The 17,921-nt window shown below is 39.7% G+C and overlaps 1 protein-coding gene across 2 annotated transcripts; it reads right to left on the bottom strand.

Annotated features, from left to right (window-relative positions):
• Window positions 1–628: 628 nt before the first annotated feature.
• On the bottom strand, window positions 629–17,392 carry LOC117534426 (von Willebrand factor A domain-containing protein 7-like). 2 transcript variants are annotated; one of them, XM_034198618.1, is made up of 16 exons: window positions 17,340–17,392; window positions 15,246–15,447; window positions 14,884–15,156; window positions 14,700–14,793; window positions 14,434–14,568; window positions 13,936–14,122; window positions 13,676–13,851; window positions 13,473–13,585; window positions 13,255–13,371; window positions 12,541–12,738; window positions 11,905–12,037; window positions 11,358–11,507; window positions 10,739–10,831; window positions 10,388–10,641; window positions 2,026–2,319; window positions 632–1,493 (listed from the first exon to the last, which is right to left on the bottom strand). In XM_034198618.1, the coding sequence occupies exons 2-16, from the start codon at window positions 15,423–15,425 to the stop codon at window positions 1,119–1,121; spliced, it is 2,772 nt and encodes a 923-aa protein (XP_034054509.1). In that variant the 5' UTR covers window positions 15,426–15,447; window positions 17,340–17,392; the 3' UTR covers window positions 632–1,118. The 2 variants fall into 2 exon arrangements, with proteins under 2 accessions (XP_034054508.1, XP_034054509.1); XM_034198617.1 differs by lacking the exon at window positions 17,340–17,392 and having other exon boundaries at window positions 629–1,493; window positions 15,246–15,425.
• Window positions 17,393–17,921: the final 529 nt, after the last annotated feature.

Below are 17,921 nucleotides of genomic sequence, written 5' to 3'. Positions count from 1 at the left end.
GGGACACTTTCCAGTCCATCTTTATATGACAGTCTGCATTTTTTCCAGTGAGCCTCTCTCTTCAGTTGTAGTGTTATGATTGGGTCATAAACAGAAAGACATTTATTCACTGTACAGAAGGCAGAAAACAGGCACCAGGATTTACAACAGCAGTCATAAGCCTCAGCAACCATATATACAGTTTGGCCGAAAAGCAAACTGCATGCAGTTTGCTTTTCTAACTGACAAGACAAGAGCGACAAGAAAACAGCGGAGAAGTAACGGGCAGAAACCCTCCTTTTTACGCAGCGGTCCAGACATAGACATCAGACGGCGACACATATTCAGTTGCCAGTTACTTTGGCATTAGGGCAGGGATATCTCCTACTTCCCAAGGTTTGACATAATGAATTGTGCTACTTTTAAAGCAAGCAACGATGTTTTCAAATCTGTAATAAAAAAGCTCCTCAAAAACGCTATCGAAGCAGTTCCTGGCTGCCGTTGCTACGTTAGTTCAAACAGTAACAACGGACTATTTTTCTTAGCGGATGCATGTCAATTTAAATCAATACATACAACTATTTTTTAAATCAATAAAATCATTTTCTAAATCCACAAAAGCATTTCAATTAATATTGGGAGTCATATCGTTACTTTGTTGAGAATGTGGCCATGTAATAAGCGGGATAATGTGCAGCGACGTGGTCATTATCCCTTCATGCCGATCTAGATCCCTCCGCTTCGCGTCGGGCTCCTGATCAGCCTGTCGGTGTTCTTTTCCCCATAATGACCGCGTCGCTGCACATTATCCCTTACCTAGCCTTTAACACATCAATCTGAAACAAGGTCATCAAACCACCTGAAACATGTTTGTCTTTTGTCTCTTTTTTGGTCTTCACAAACTCCTAAATATAAGTGTATTTGCTACATATTTCACTTTATCACTTACTTTGTGTTGCTACACTAAGCTAACAGTTAGCTTCTGGTATCCGGTTTGGGTAAGTTTGCAACTTTAGGGAACACTGGGTTTAACTGTGATAACCAAAACCAGTTTATTGCTGCAAACTCTGATGATGAAAATAAACGACACCGCAGGATAATACAGAGTCAATTGATTGAGTGTTTGTAGAAGTAGAAACCTAGATTATTGCAGCTTTCATTATTTGCCCTAACACCACTACGATTAGACAAAGAGACTCCAGAATCACTTTGGTGGACAGAGAATTAGCGTAAAAACAGATGTCGACATTTCCCACTCTGTCCACAACCACCAGCTCCACATTAGGCGAACAACAATAAGCATTGTAGGAAACCAGTGTTATTTTTTCATTTCCAGCAGCCAGGCTAGTGTTCAAAGTCCCGTTGCCCTGTCTGAAAGTAACACTGTCAACACCTGAGCCTCCTTCCCCATCAGTCACCTGGACAGAGAGCTCCCACATCGACGAGCTGCAGGAATCAGAGCAGGTGGACTGCAGGCTCAGCAGCTTACACACCGGCGGAGCGAAATCAGTCACCTATTGGAAGAAAATGATTGATTAAGTGAGTTTTACATTAGCGAGTTCATCAAGAGGAGGAAGAAGGTAACGATGTAATTCATTCAGTTTTCTAGCAATGGAATATAAGTAAGTACATTTTCTCAAGCCTATAGTATACATTTGTATCTGTAGCCTACCTAACGCAAGTATTTAGCAGGTCAGCTGATTATTATTCAACAAATGGTTGAAGTGATCAATGATTTTTGTGCCATAGGCTTCCATACAATGACTATGGATGACATTTGTATGGCATAGACAGTATAACATGACATTTGACATGAAATCCTATCCTACCTTAGTAAATGAAGATCAGGTCAGCTGAACATACAAACATTTAAATATGCCTACAGGCATTCAGCAAAGGAAAAAGCTCAAATAATAAATTAATATTGACACAGGTTTAAAATATTTCAAGAAATTCATGTTTTTCCAGTAATAAGTAACACATAGCCTATGGAAGTTCTCTCCCGATAATCACAGACCAAAAGTGACTCTTCAGTGGGAGTTTTACCGTGTTAAAGACAGAGAAACGCATCACGACATAGTTTGTGTCTTGGCCCCCCGGAGCCTCGGCCTCGATGGTCAGGGTGACGTCGGTCCCAGAGGGGGTGTTCAGAGGAGCGGAGAGGGTCACCGTGTCGTTGGCTCTGTTTCCAGCTTCCAGGAACAAACTGGTTGGAGACGCTAAGTCAAAACCTTGGTTGTTAGTGGCTCGGATGGAAATGTTTCCCTCTATTTCGTGGCTCATCACTGAGAAGGGCACAGAGAAAGGGGTTCCTGGTTCCAGGATGCTACTTGAATCAGCCTGAAGACAGAGGGAGTCAGACAACAGTCAGGTTTTGTAGCAATGATTCAAGTGGACATTTACATGCAGGCTTGGGGAGTAACGAATGACATGTAACGAGATTAAGTAATCAGGATACAAAGAGTAGGAACTGTATTCAATTACAAAAAAAATCAAGTAAACAGATGACTGTTACATTTTCTTTTATTGAGATTACTAGCAGAATTACAGTGTGACATTAAGAAATAAAGATACATATATCATAGGTAGACAATCCGTGTATCTACCGTCCGATTTTATAAATCACCAACATTGCGTAGAAATGTTTGCGATTTATAAAATACTAACTTGACGGGAAAATGTGCGGTCCTCCACGCAAACTCTAGCCCATGCGTACGCACTAAGCACACAAAACGGGAGAGACGAGAAACTGCGACACCGCGTTGGCAGAAGGAAGAATGGAGAGAAATATGTGGAAATAATACCATAAATAAAATGTTAACTCTCATTTATCATACATGAAGAATTCATTTTCAAACATTGATTAAAGCCAATCTTAAAATGATTAAACAAACGCCTGTTTGCGACTCCTCAGTGCACACTGCTATCTGCAAGCTGACGACATTGTGCATTTAAGCAACAAAAATGGACTACATATTTTTCATCTGAACACTAACAGCCTGAGACACAAACTGGCTGAACTCAGGCAGCTATTCATGAACGGTAAGGCAAGCATATTATGCTTTTCTGAGACCAAATTGGACAATTCCATTACAGATTCAGAGATTGAAATTGAAGATTATCTTGTAGTGAGAAGGGACAGGAACGTGAATGGAGGTGGTGTCTGCATGTACATACATAAAGACACCAATTTAAAAAACCGTACTGACCTGCATCATGAAAATATTGAATCTGTGTGGGTTGAAATTCTTTTTGACAATGCTAAATCTGTAATAGTCGGGACAATCTATAGACCACCGGAACAGAGTGACTTTTATGATACATTAGATGGGTGTTTGGCTGATGTGGGGGATGTAGAGACAATTATTATTGGAGACTGGAACACGGATATGCAACGTAAAGACACGTCCGTCTTCAAGTCCTTCAGTAGGATTTGTGATCTGCACGGCTTCAGCCAGCTAATCATCCAACCCACCCGGGTATGTGAAACAACACAAACTACCATTGATCTCATTCTGACCTCTGACAAGTCCAGGATCTCCAGTAAAGGGGTTATAGCATGCGGTTTAAGTGATCATTATATGATATTCTGTACCCGCAAAAAGCTAAAACAAAGGGCCGGCTGTCACAAAACAGTCATATCTAGAGACTTCAAAAACTACTCTAGCGAGGCCTTTAACCTAGAACTGGAGAGCCTGGACTGGTCAGATGAGCTCAGTGGTACACAAGTTGAAGAAACATGGCTTGGTTTCAAAAACAAATTCTCTGCAATACTCAATGATTTGCCCCCCCTAAGAACAACCAGGGTAAAAAATCGCGCTGAGCCGTGGATGCACTCCGGCATACTGACCGCCATGAAAACCAGAGACAAAAAATGCTCTGAGTTTCATAAAAGTCAGTCAATGCTTTCCAAAAGCACGAGCAGTGAACTCCAGGCCCACGTGACTGAACTAAAAATTGAAAGAAACAGACTAAGAAATGACGTAAGCTCCATGATCAAAACTGCCAAAAAGAATTTCATCAATGTCAAAACTGAGGAAAACAAAAATAAACCCTGTTGTTATGGAAATAATTATCATAGACTCCAAGATGTGACATACAGGACAAACCTTGATGTCTGTTTACCTCCTTTAAGGACACAGGCTGTTTCAGCCAATAATGTTATTGTTCCCATTCTGTGACCGGTCAATACTGGGTCACAGATGGTCTGTATTGTGGGTACACTGGGACACTTCCTTCTCTGTTGTCTGAGGACTCCAAGGCATGACATATGCAAGGCCATAAGTGGCGGAAGCTGGTAACTTAGTGTGCCCAAACTATCTAAAGCTATCTTATCAAAACATGTTGATGACTCTCTGTGGAACCAGTTAAATGGGCTGGCAAGAGAGAGGCTCTCCAGAATTGACGTGGCAACTCTACCGTGAAGTCAGAACCTCTGGCTCTTGGACTTGTGATGTGAATCCTCCGGCCGTTAACTCCAAATAAACCATCAGTGTTTGACATCAAAGCTACTGCTCCTACCGTGTCTCCTTCCTGAGTCGGTGACTCCCACTGCATAGCTACACAGAAGTTTCCTCTACACCTGTGAACTTAGGAAATTACTCAATAACCAGCTTGGCTGCAGTAAAAAACTCAAAACGAGATTTTCTAACTTAAACATAAAGACAGATAACAGGCTCATCACAGACAAACTGGATGTGGCCAAGTACTTGAACATTTTTTTCACAAACATAGCCACAACTCTTGTAAATAAATTACCCTCCCACTCAGGGCTTTTTGGAGTAGATCACATCATGACCTACTACAAAAACCTAGGGGTACGCAAAGATGATTTCAGTCTAGCAAGGGTAACAACAGCAGAGGTACTCATTAAACTGAGCGCCCTCCAACCTAACAAGGCCACTGGCTACGACAATATCCCCTCCAAATTCCTCAGAGACTCAGCAACCGCCATCTCACCAGTCATAGCTCACATAATTAACCTCTCCATAAAACAGGGAAAAGTACCCAAAGACTTCAAAATTGCAAGAGTAACCCCCCTGCACAAAAAGGGCAGCAAATTGGACCCAGGCAACTACCGCCCTGTTTCTATACTTACCTCCATCTCGAAAGTCATGGAAAAAATAGTATATGAACAGGTCGAAAAGTACCTCGCGGAAAAGAAACTAATCTATGAATTTCAATCTGGTTTTAGAACATCCCACTCCACTGACACATGCCTTCTTTATTTGAGCGACCACATCAAACAAGAGGTGGACGAGGGCAAATACTGCGGCATGGTGATGCTGGACCTACAAAAGGCTTTCGACACTGTCAATCACCCCATTCTGATTGACAAGCTAAAAGCAATTGGTTTTGATAAACTATCGGTGAGCTGGATGCAATCCTACCTGGAGGGGAGAGAACAGATGGTGGAGGTAAACGGTACTCTGTCCCCCCCCCCTCCCAGTGAGCTGTGGTGTTCCACAAGGAAGCATATTAGGTCCGTTACTGTTCCTAATTTATGTAAATGACATGTCATCAGCATGTGACTGCAACTTGTTCCTGTTCGCGGACGACTCAGCCCTGCTGGTCTCTGACAGGAGCAGATTGCAGGTTGAAAAAACCCTCAGCTCCGAGCTCGGCAGAATCTGCACCTGGCTCGCCGATAATAAATTATCATTACACCTGGGTAAAACAGAGTCCATTCTCTTCGGTTCGAAACATAACCTCAGCAAATCCGACGACTTCTCAGTTGCAGTGGGCGACATTATTGTCACAAGTAAGAAGGAAATTACATACCTAGGATCTATTCTTGAGGCAAACCTCTCCTGTGACAAAATGGCATCCAATGTAATAAAAAAAGTCAATCAAAGAACTAGATTCCTATACCGGATCTCCTCTCTGGTAACAAAAACACCCTGAAAACTCTGGCAGGAGCACTCATTCAAGGGTACTATGACTATGCTTGCACGTCATGGTACCATAGCACCTCCAAGGCGCTAAAAATAAAACTTCAAACATCGCAAAATAAACTGGTCAGACTACTGCTTGACCTTTCATCTAGAACCCACCTCACCTCTGCCCACTTTGACAACCTAGGATGGCTTAGAGTAGACGACAGAGTACAGCTACTTGCAATGGGCCTGGTCTACAAGATCCACTACACCTCTATGGTACCCATGTACATGTCAAAATTCTTCCCAAAGGTCAAGGAATACCATGATCATAACACCAGAGGGAGCTCCACAAATCATGTGAAACCCAGATTTGGCACAAAAAAGGGGGAATACACGTTTCGCAATTATGCCACATCAAGGTGGAACGCTCTTCCCACAACTGTAAAGGAAAGTAAAACTATACTTACCTTCAAAACCTCTCTTGAAGAGCACCTTCGGGGGAGAGCATTGTAAAACTGGCCCCGGTAATGGTACAAATCTCAACCTGTCGTACAATGGACAGCTTCCCCCCCCCCCCATCTATGTATATACTCGCATTTTAGACTCTGTTACTAACTGTATATCTGTAGACTTGGTATGTCTTAAATGTCCGGTTAGGATGTATTAGAACGAAATCTAAAATTAAAATTGTAAATAAGCAATCTGTATGTAAAAAAACCACCTGTATGTAAATTGTAAATAAGCCATCTGTATGTCAAATATGTCTTATATGTCTTAAATGATATGATGAATTGGAAATGGGGGACCCTGATGTAAACAAGACGAAAGTCTTTCTCTGGTCTGCATCCCCTTAACAATTGTATGTTTTGAGCTGTACTGTACTGTACCCAATATACAAGCTGTTAATAAACTTTTCAATCAATCAATCAATCAATCAAACACACAAAAACATAACTTGGAGAAATAAATAAATACGGATATGTTATTTAAAACCACCTCGAATATGTTTTGTTAACGTTATGAAATGTTTTCTCATAAATGATGCGGTAAGCAGGAGGACAGAATTACGTCTAAACTGACGCCGTTTTGCATTTCTATAGGTTGTAGATACGAGCATGGTTTTATATACTATCATGTTTAATCGTGTTTTATGCCGTTTGCCAAGACTTGATAAGTCGCTCGTAAAACACAGGAGGTATGGAAACTAAGAACACCTATGGTTGTATTTCCTTTAACTGGTGGATATAGAGTTGCTGCGGGGAGGGTTCAGATGCACAGGCTGCAGTGGAGACGCTGCGCACAGCTGATCGACAGCTGGGACACAAACCACCAAATACAAAAACATAATTCAGATCCAGTCGTCATGACTCCACTCCGGAGGGATTCCCCGATCATTTCTTACAGTTTCTCATCAAGGGGGTGTCTCCTGTCCCCGGTACAAACACACTGCCTGAGGAAGGCTATGTGTATTATTTTTGTATAACCTTTTTCGGACCACTTATTTATTTATTTTGGTGATGATCCGACCTCCATGCTGCTACTCTGGTTCAAACTGCATCCACCAAACAATGTGATTTATCTCGACCTCCCCAAAATAACCAAAATCTGACACGGTGTGAGATGTCTTTTTTAGCTGTTCTGTCGTCATTTCCTGCGATCTTCTTCATAAAGTCAGTCAAAATGAATGAATGAATGGGCGTTTCTTTGACTATTTATAGGCAAATATGGGCGTTACGTGAAGCCCGCAAAAGCTGCACCGCATTTCGAGTCGGTTGTGATTTATAAAGGGAAACCGGCGTAGGAAGTGCTGTACGCACTTTCCTCGCCGGTACGCAATGTTTGGTGAATCGGAAAATGTCGGAACATTTCTGTACCTATTTTTTGGATTTCTACTACGTAAGCAACCTTCCCACGTGAATCCTACGCACGGCGTTATAAATGAGGCCCCTGATCTAGGGGGTACAACTCTAAACACCCATATGGAAAAGATCGGTTTATATTTTAATAATCAAATAAGTATGTGAACATAACCAATAACCTACCATAGCCAATAACAAATAAATGTAACTTATTTTATTTATGTTGTTGATTCATATCTTATTTTACCAGTTAACATTTATTTATTTATGCATCTTTTTTAATCTCTCCAGTTTTAAACGATATGTCTGGTTTACTGTCCTATAGTATACATTGAAATGATTTCAAACCTGTTTTATCCCAATAATTAAAAAGGAGTGTCTTGGAAATATTTGTTTACATAAATTCTGATCAAAACGTTTGAGACCCACTGAGATAACTTAGACTAAAATGAACTATCTAAGTCCTTTACCTCACTGAGCTGTAGTTATCAGCCTCTCAGTCTGACTGGAGAGGACTCTCCCTCCACATCATTGTAGAAACAGCTTCTTTTATCCATTAGCGCAACAGAAGCTAAAAACAAGCAGTATTAACCAGTGCATGAAGTAAAGTAAAAATAATCCATTAGAAGTCAAATCCTCATAATATCATATTATTGTTTAAAACCTAAAAAGACCTACATAGATGTTCTTAGTAATTGGCTGTGGGTGTCCTAGCCTCCTGCTTTATGAAGAATAGGACGTGTATTGTAAACCTGAATTTATACACTATATTTAAAGTAATTCAGCCACTTCAGGGGACCATGGGAATCACATCAGTTGGCATCAGAAGTAAAAAGGCAAAAGTGTTTAAAACTACCATTTATCAAAGTATTTTACTTAGAAAAGCTGCAGTGTGACCCACATACTTTAAGAGTCGTGTTTACAGAGTCAATGTTACCCAACACAAGATCAAAGGTTCCTGTTGAGCTACACCTCCCTTTTTTGTCCCATCTGCTAAATATTGAAAAATAACCCAATAACCTACATAGATTTATTGTTTTATTCCGGGATGGTGAAACTTTAGAAGATCCAATACTGGACTAATACGTAGATTATATTTCCCACTCATGGACTTAGGCATCCATAGCCGTGGGAACATGTTTCAAATGGGGGGTGCTGTGGGGATGACACCAGGGCTGGCTCTGACCAATTTGCTGCCCCATAGGCAACATTTTAGCTGGCAATGAAAAACCTCTACAAAAGACCAATACACTACAAAAAGATAAACGTATTGACATGGTGGGGTGTCCAATACTGTCAGTCTCAGGAAGAAAGGCTTTTTAATGCTTATTAAAAATATCAGAAAAACATGCATTCTTGTACTCAGGAGGGGACATTGACAGAGGATTACATGAAAAGTACACAGTAAAAGTACTTCATAGTACTTGTGGGAGTAGTTTCACTAGTACTGAGTCCAACAGTGTCAAACTCACAAAAAACTAATGGCAAAAACAATCATTTCCCCCCTCATCAAACTTAACAGAAGTGGCTTGATTTTGTTCTCAGGAGGGGACATTGACAGAGGATTTTTTTTTAAAACAACACACTAGAAGTACTTTATTGTATTAACTTGTGGTAGTAGGTGTAAGACTACTGAGTCAAGCAGTATCAATATCATTAAGAACTAATGGTAAAATTGTCTTTTTATCATTCATCAAAGATAGCATAAAACATGCATTCTGTACTATGATTATGTAGCCTACTATGGAGGGGAATCTGGCAGAGGATTATTCACTAAGCACACCGTAAAAGTAGGCCTACTTCATTTTATTTCTGGTAGCAGTCAAACTAGTACCGAGTCCAACAGTGTCGGTTTTATTAAGAACTTATGATAACAAATACTTGTATCGCTATCGATCATCAAATATAGCAGGACAAAAAATGAAGAGCATCTGAATTGAAAAAACAAACTCGAGAGACGGCTGAGGTGACCGCAGTGCAGAATCGCTGTAGTTTAAATCTCCTAACAATGTTGTCCATTTTAGACTTAGGCCTATTATAAATACAGCCCTTAATATCATTCATTTTCTGGGCTCAATATGTGTCTTGGCCGTTTTCGTTGTGATCGCTAAATTCACCTTGTTTATAATATTATCACCGTTCCAAGCAGTGCTTTTGTTTTGAAATCACTTCCGTGAGTTTCGCCCCGCCCCTCGCTCCAATGACCATTAGACCCATAGATATATATATCTATGATTAGACCATTTAGTAAGGTAAAAAGCAAAAAGCAAAAACGCCTCTCAGACGCTCTTCCGTGTACTTGTTTAATAAAGAAAAACAATTGGACGGTAGATACACGGATTGCCTTGCCTTAATTTAAGATGACACATTGATCTGTTGTCTTACATTATACACTACATAATACATACACAAAATCTGACTGATATTTGTTTACTTTTGTTTTGATTTGCTTTGCATTTCATATTAAGGTAATCCAAAAGTAACAGGTTACATTACTTTTATATTATGCAACTTAGATTAGGTTACTCGTAAAACATGTTGACATGTAACTAGTTATTGTAACGGTTTACAATTTTAGAGTAACCCTCCCAACCCTGTTTACATGTTTAGTTCCACCTCCTCTCATGTGTGGTGTTTGTGTGACAGTGTTGGTCTGGGATGGGTACTCACAGTGATCGTCAGATTAGAAGCTCTGAAGTTGGTTGATGACTGCCTTGTGAAGACTGTTGGTCCATTATTCCCTTTAACCCGCACCACAAACTCCTCTGATGGGATCCTGTCGACGAGAACTAAGAAGTTCCCGCTCCCCTGCGACTCCACGACTCCTTTAATCTCCCCCGACCCCGACGATTCAACCAGAGCAACTTCTGTCACAGTGGCAGAGTCACTCCCCGTTAAAGACACCAACAAGCTACCGTTGACACCTTTTTTAAAACAAAAATGAAATGTAACATGTTTGAATTGACAATGTTATTTTATATCTGCACATCTTCAAAGTAACATCCTAACAGTTTCCTTTACCCGCTCTGGGACGAGTGTCAAGAGCATCATATCCTGGGAACGGGCCCTGAGAGGCCTCCACAAAGTCAAACAGGAAGTCAAAAGGACTCTGACCTGCAAATCAAAAGTTGTGAGAAAAAAGGATTAGTGTACATATACAGAGTTTCTTTTAAAAACCCCTTTAGACAAAGCAAAAGCATGATACTTTTCAATCTGTTTTCCAAATTATATGGATTACCACTACCACAAAACCATCTTAAATGTACCAATAATTGACAGATAACATTTAGGATGATTTTGTCCTCATGTATGAACTCAAAGCTTTGTGTTGAGCTATATTTTAATATTCTGCCTTTAATCTTTGTTCATTTGCCAAGGGGTTCAAATATAAACCGGAAATTAGAATATGGATGGGAAACCCAATTATTATGCTTTGGCTTTATGAGAGTCTAAAGTGATGCCAGCTGTTCTGTCTTAGGCAGATCTAAATGCTAACCTCGCATGCTAACATGCTCACATTGACAATGATAACATGTTTGTCCTTTAAATTAAGGTACTAATTGAATAGCACTTAAAAAATAGAGCTGAGGCTTAAGGTAATGTGTTTAGTTAACACATTAAATATAGCTGGAAGTCTCACCTATGACCTTCAGAGTGTACGGATTAGTCGACACCATATTCATTGTCCACAGTCCGACTTGTTTATCAAGCTGCAGAGTCTGGAAGTTTCCGACTGACTGGGATTTAATGATCAATGATCCTTTTGAGTTTGTGCTTTGCTCAGATTCACCTTCAAAGAAAAAACGCCAACAAGCAGGAAGGAAACAATCATTTTCAATTTGTGTTGCTTTTATTGCAACATTTTTGCAAAGACCAATTTCTCTTTTTTTGTACATCATTTGGATTTTGACTGCAAACACATGGTGGATTAAGCTACTTTACAACATGTTTGCATGATCTCCTCAGGTCATACTATAATATGACTTTTTAATGTAAAAAAGTACATAAAGCAATTAATTAAAATACATCTAAACCAGCAGGTTTTGTTAAACTGGATAGCGGATGGTAGAGTCTGTGGTTGTTCTGAAATTACATCGCAATGACTTCAAATGCACTATGACTTACTGATGATGAAATGATGCACATAATGTGTTGAGTGTTATCATAAAGAGTGTGCCAGTTATTACCTGTGGGGCTGGTGAGAGTGAAATTGATGGAGCGTCCAGTAATGTAAACTAAAGGGTTCATTATTGTTCCATCAACCATAAAGGAGAACGTATCGCTGCTGCCTGGGTTCCTGGCTGCCTGCAGTAGGGTCACCTGAGAAATAAACATTCAAGATGACACATCGGGAAGTCTCTGAAGTGAACAACACTTAAAGGTCCCCTATTATACTGTTTTTCATCAATATATTATAGGTCTCAGATATATACAAAACATGTCTCTGAAGTGTTTGGCTCCAAACACCAAACAGATCATTGTAGCATCCCATAATCCCCTCTGTTTCAGCCCTGTTTCAAAAGGGCTGATTCTCTGTCTGTTACTTTAGATGAAAATAAGGAGCCACTCCCCACGCCCCTCTGCGACATATTTGGTTAAAAATAACACAATGGTGCTCTAGAAGAAGATTCAGGTGATAAGGTGTGGGGGGGTTACCTTGGTTGGTGATTGGCTAATGGTAAAAAAAAATCGTGTTTATTTTTTATTTTTCCTGAAACGTTCAGAATGTCTTTGCACAGAGGGGACACATGTGTATGTATCAAATACACGAAGAAGTGGATTTTGCATAGTAGGTGACCTTTAGAAGATCTTTTTGAGATTACCAGAGAGGAGCTGGAGGACTGTGTGATGATGCTGGTAGCCACAGGGAGCTCACTCTTTGTGACTTCTATAGCCAGACCTCCTGAAGCCTGAGCGAGGTCTCTGTACAGCTCAGCCTCTGACTCCGAGATCCTGTTCAGTTCCCCGCCACTATGTGTCCTACGGTTCAGCACTGTTGAGCCCGAAATCATGAAGTTCACCTGATAGGAAACAAATCAGGGGAAGTAAAACAAATCAGAATGTCCAAAAGCAGCCATTCATCTGAAGAAAAAGGACTACAACATAATGAATATCTGCCGATTGACCTATCATTGATGAGTCTATAAGATGCCATTACAGTGATTGTCCATTTCTTCCCGGACCAGAGCCTATTACAAATTTTCAGTTTGCAATCTTAACAGGGAAACCAGCAAATACTTAGATCTGCAAAGCTGGGACCAGATAACTTTCTCTTAAAATACTGAAAACAATTGATAAATGATCAGAATCACAACTATTGCACGAGTTCTCTGTTGATCAACTAATTGTTGCAGCTCTACAATGTGTCATTGATATAGTGCTATTGCCACTATTGCCACCAGTGCACACCTCCAAGCGTTGTATACTGTATTTAGATAATCATCGTTAACACAAGACAAAAAATCATTCAAGAAATATGTAAGGACATTTTCACAAGATCGCAATTCTTTAATGACCAAAAATGAGTTAACACTCACCACTGTTTGTGTGCGCTCTATGAGTGCGATCACTGTGCTTTTCAGCTGCTTGTCTTTAGCAGGTGCATCGGTGAAGAGGAAGATCTCAGAATTTGAAGGAGCGCTTGTTAAAGCCAGCTGTATGAGGAAGACAGTATTGAATAACATGGATTGTTTTTGCTAAAAAAAAACTGGTAACACAACATGCAAAGTTATTTATTTAGGTCACATCTCAGCACCTGAAGCCCTGAAAGACTCAGTTCCTCAACATCTCCTCCTCCGGTTGCTGATAGGGAATTAATAGCGCTCTTGAAGACATTTGGGTCTGTAGTCTTTACGAGCGGCCCAACATCTGGAGTTCATGTGGAGACAGGAGAAGGAAAACTCCTCAATGATGCTTGTTTTTTACATCAACACAATGTGAAGCATACTGTGATTTTACCTGGATCGTTGAAAGGGACAAGAATGTAGAGTGAGGGCGCGTCTTCTGTTCCTTCTCCACTGTCGATTATAGAGGAAGTGACGGCCTGCACTGCATCAATGTCATCGCTCATGCTTTTTGTCGTGTCGATCACGAAACAAAGAGCTTTACTGGATCCTTTGGAGATTCCCATCATTCTGAGTGATGAAGAAACAAAGAGATAAGAAACGATCCCATTTGCAGTTTTACACTAACTGCAACATGCAGAATGGGGTTCTTACTGGAGGAAGGTTCTGATCCCAGCAGCCCCCCGAATGTCCTCCAGTAGCTCACTGGTGGCAGCTATAGCCATATTTGCTGCTGTCATGTGGAGGTGTCCATGGCTGGAGTCTAATGTGTCTTTGTTGATCCCACCTTTAGGTTCGGTGTTGCTTGTTTGATCAACTGGTCCTCCATGACTGCATTTTCCTTTTGAACATCAATAAAGGAATAAATGCAGTGCTGCACGATGCACAAGCATTACTAAAATATGATGCGAAATGTGTTTTAGGTTAAGAAATGTGTATCCACATTTGTATTACTGAACTGCTCTCCTGATACTAAGACATTTAACTAAGTCTTTGAAATGTTGTTGACATAACATTTGTTGAAGAGTCAACTACTCACCATCAAAAATAAATCTTACATTGAGGTGGAAACTTTGGGAAGGCGATACAACTTCTTAAATGTAATAAACTAGTAATAATTCTGAGGGTATAATGTTGATTGAAATGAATCACCTTTTGGTTTGGTTGACACGATAGGCACTAAACCAAAATATCCAGAGGTCAGTATCCCCTCCTCTATGATGTCCTCCAAGATGTTGTTCCTGCAGTAGTCTCCGTCACAGTTTCGGCATGTTGCCCTGCTTTCCTCTGAGGAAAAGTTCATCAAGAAAGATTTTTTTGATAACGTTTTTTCATGCTAAATAACTTCACAATAATCACACCCAAGCTGCATTCTTTGTCAGTGCTGCACAGATAAACCGCTCATACCATCTCTTTACCTGCTATGTTTCCAATGCTGGTGTCAGATCTGATCAGATTAGGGTTTGGATATATGTTGCCCAGTTCCACCCAGTTACTGTGACTGTAGAAGTCCTTCAAGATGGCAGAAGGGGATCAGGGTTTCTAACATTGCCTCTTCTTTTAAAAGTGAATTTGTACTGTTTTTAAAGTGATGATAAATACCTGTAAAGGATGTAAAATCTTTCCCAATTTCTGCCTTGCTGCCTCAAAGTTGTCTTGCTTGTTGTTTGCTTTGATGACCCTTATTCCCTCAGTGATAATTTTCCTTCCTTGATAAAACATTTCCTCATCAAAGTGGAAGCTGGCATTTAAGGCATGACGGATGTCCACCCGTATATTCCTCAGTATGATGAATGTAATGGCTTGGCGGAAACTCTTGGAGGACTTTGGTGTTCCGCAGGCTTCAGCAACAGTCATTGCAGTGAAAGGCGGTGTCTAAACACAGTGTCAACAATTATTAAAATAAATTACATAATATAACTAATAATTTCTAGAAAACCAACTTCAGCAGAGGGTATTCTTACAGGAAACGTGAAGTCCGCCCCCTCAGCTTTGGCCAGCTCACGGCACGCCTGCACGGTGGCATTTAAGATGGCTCTCTCAGTGATTTCCAGGTGATTCAGAGACTCTCCTGGCAATATGGCAAACCCCAGAGCCCCAGGTATCAGGAGCAGGAGACCAAACGCAGCCAACCATGGAGACATGCCTCCTTAACCTATCAAAGAGCCTGAGGACAAAATAAACGCATCTATTTAACTCAACCTTCCTCAGTCGTTTCCCCTGTGAGACTGTAACAGTCCTTTTTTTCTTCTTTAATTGATCCAAATCAGCTTTCCACAATTCCTAAAGTCACCAGTCAAATGAATGTAAATGTTTTTATTTATTTTTAAACTGAGAGTGTTATGTTTACATGGATTGCTGATTTACTTGACATCAATTGTCAGCATTGATTAGTACACTATACTATCAGCACCTCTGTGAGGGCACACACCCCCTTACTAACATTTGGCTAAGCCCTATGTTTGTAAAGAAAAGTAGGCATTTTTCTTCACTATGTTCTTTATTTCATTTAAGGTTTCTTATATCAATTAACATAGGTAAATGAAAATACTATGCATTTAAATGAATTATACTTCTTAAAAATATGTCTTAAAGACACACAATCATGATATGAATCACCATTTCCTGCATTCAGTCCTGGGAGCAGTGCTCAAAGGGCGTTGGTCAAGTAATGTAATGTTGGCCAATTACCTTAAAAACGATCAGTTGTGTGCAGATATTGTTTGTTTTTGAAGGTACAATATGTTGTTAGTAGAAACAATGTTTATTTCTCTGTTTAACTGTTCACTCTCTCTCCAGAGTCATGACCTGATTGGCCAGATTGATTTGTGAAGGCGGGCTATCTGCTATAAAGGTGACTGGAAAGATAGGTGAAAGAGCAGCACCCGGCCTGTTGTGAAGTGGCAGTTTTATCTTTCTGTAAAATAATGTTTTTGTTCAAGGCTTAACATAAAATGAAAACCCTCTCCCCATTTTACCCCCTGCACCTCACATTACTTCAACCTCAAACTTAAAACGGTTCAATTATAAAGGACACTTGGATGTTTTACCCTGCGACACGGTGATTCTGAATGAGAACATAATTAGACTACACCAAATATAGGACACACCTCTTTTTAAATGATTTTCTGTTTTATTATTGTTATGAACATTTAACGGAGATTTAATGGAGATTAAACTCTACCCCCGCGACCCGACCACGGATAAGCGGGAGAAGATGGATGGATGGGCATTTAACGGTTGCTTCATCGTCTAAATTATTCTAATGGATTCCATTTCATGTGACCAAGGCTTCACATGAATGCAGCACTGTATTACTACTCTGATAAAACCCTGAAAAAATCCTCTATAAATGCTTTTTGGGGGAAAAGTTTTACACCATGAGGATCATTTCTTATAATTTCTTAAACATAATTATCACTTAAATGGGAAGGTCAGCAGCACAGAGGTGGAATAACATTGGTGCTGTTTCATTCACACCATCATTTATTGATGGTTCCTAAATGTCCAAAGTAAACAATCAGATGTAACTCGTTGTATTTTTGAATTACCCCCAACATTATAAATGAAAAATGTATAGGCTAATTTGCCTGCTTGTAAATATTAAGGTCATTTTGGCATAAATCTACATCAGATTCATTAATTTGTTTTGTATGATTAAGATGTACCTTAGTAATAGAATATGTATCCACCACAGTAGTTTAAAAAGGACAAGGCCACAGCATACATTTTAAATTCCTCCCAAAAGTGCAAAGGATTACTCAGTAGGTCGCAGACTAAGTAAATAACAACCTTAAATGTTTTTTTGTTTGATCCAGAGTTGTTACGCCCTTGTTCCATAACTTCCCATGCATGTTAGTAGAAAAGATGACAAAGCAGCTTCGGAGCACTGCATGCTGGCTGTACAACGTTATCAGATTGTGTTCTTGTGTTACAATGCATTGTGCTTTTACAAGAATACATACATTGTAATATGTACTAGCATATTGTAGGAAAAAGTTTAATGTCTAAGTTTTTTTGAATTATGAATTGATTGAATTAGTTAAAAGAGTTCTTACCTGGTCTTGATGCTGTCCTGTAAACTTGAAGGTGTTATGTCAGTCCCTTGGTGCTGCACTGAAAAGGTGGAGTCATGCAGTACGGGTGAATAGGTGTGATAACAATACTTTTGGAACTCTTTCATTTTAAGGTTTAGGTTTTTTTATCTTATGACAAAGGTCGTTTTTGATATGATATGACTTTTTTATTTCCAGTTATCTTTGCAGAATCATCAACAGTAATTAAAGATTGAATTTCTAATGAACTTTATACAACCTTTACAAGTCAATACCTGGCAGAACATGGTAACTGGAATTCATTTGAAATGAAGACACACAATAGTTCCCTGACACAGTGATGAGTTCTTTCCTTCATTCATCACATTAATATATATATTTTTTAAATGGTCTCATTTACTGTAATGTTAAAAACTACTATAAACAAACATATAAAGCATGTTTTGTTGCATTGACCAAAACAAGTCTTTAAATGTGTTTTTTCAGGTTTCTTTGGAAGACAACCTGCACTCTTCTTATCATAAAACAATCTAAAACGATCACGCACCCTCATCAAGATAAACACTGCAGGCGGGAGCTGTACTT

This window comes from Gymnodraco acuticeps, unplaced genomic scaffold (assembly GCF_902827175.1).
Source record: "Gymnodraco acuticeps unplaced genomic scaffold, fGymAcu1.1, whole genome shotgun sequence".
NCBI classification, from domain to species: Eukaryota; Metazoa; Chordata; class Actinopteri; order Perciformes; family Bathydraconidae; genus Gymnodraco; species Gymnodraco acuticeps.
The sequence above is the reverse complement of the archived record's forward strand: the minus strand, read 5'-3'. Positions and strand labels throughout refer to the sequence as shown.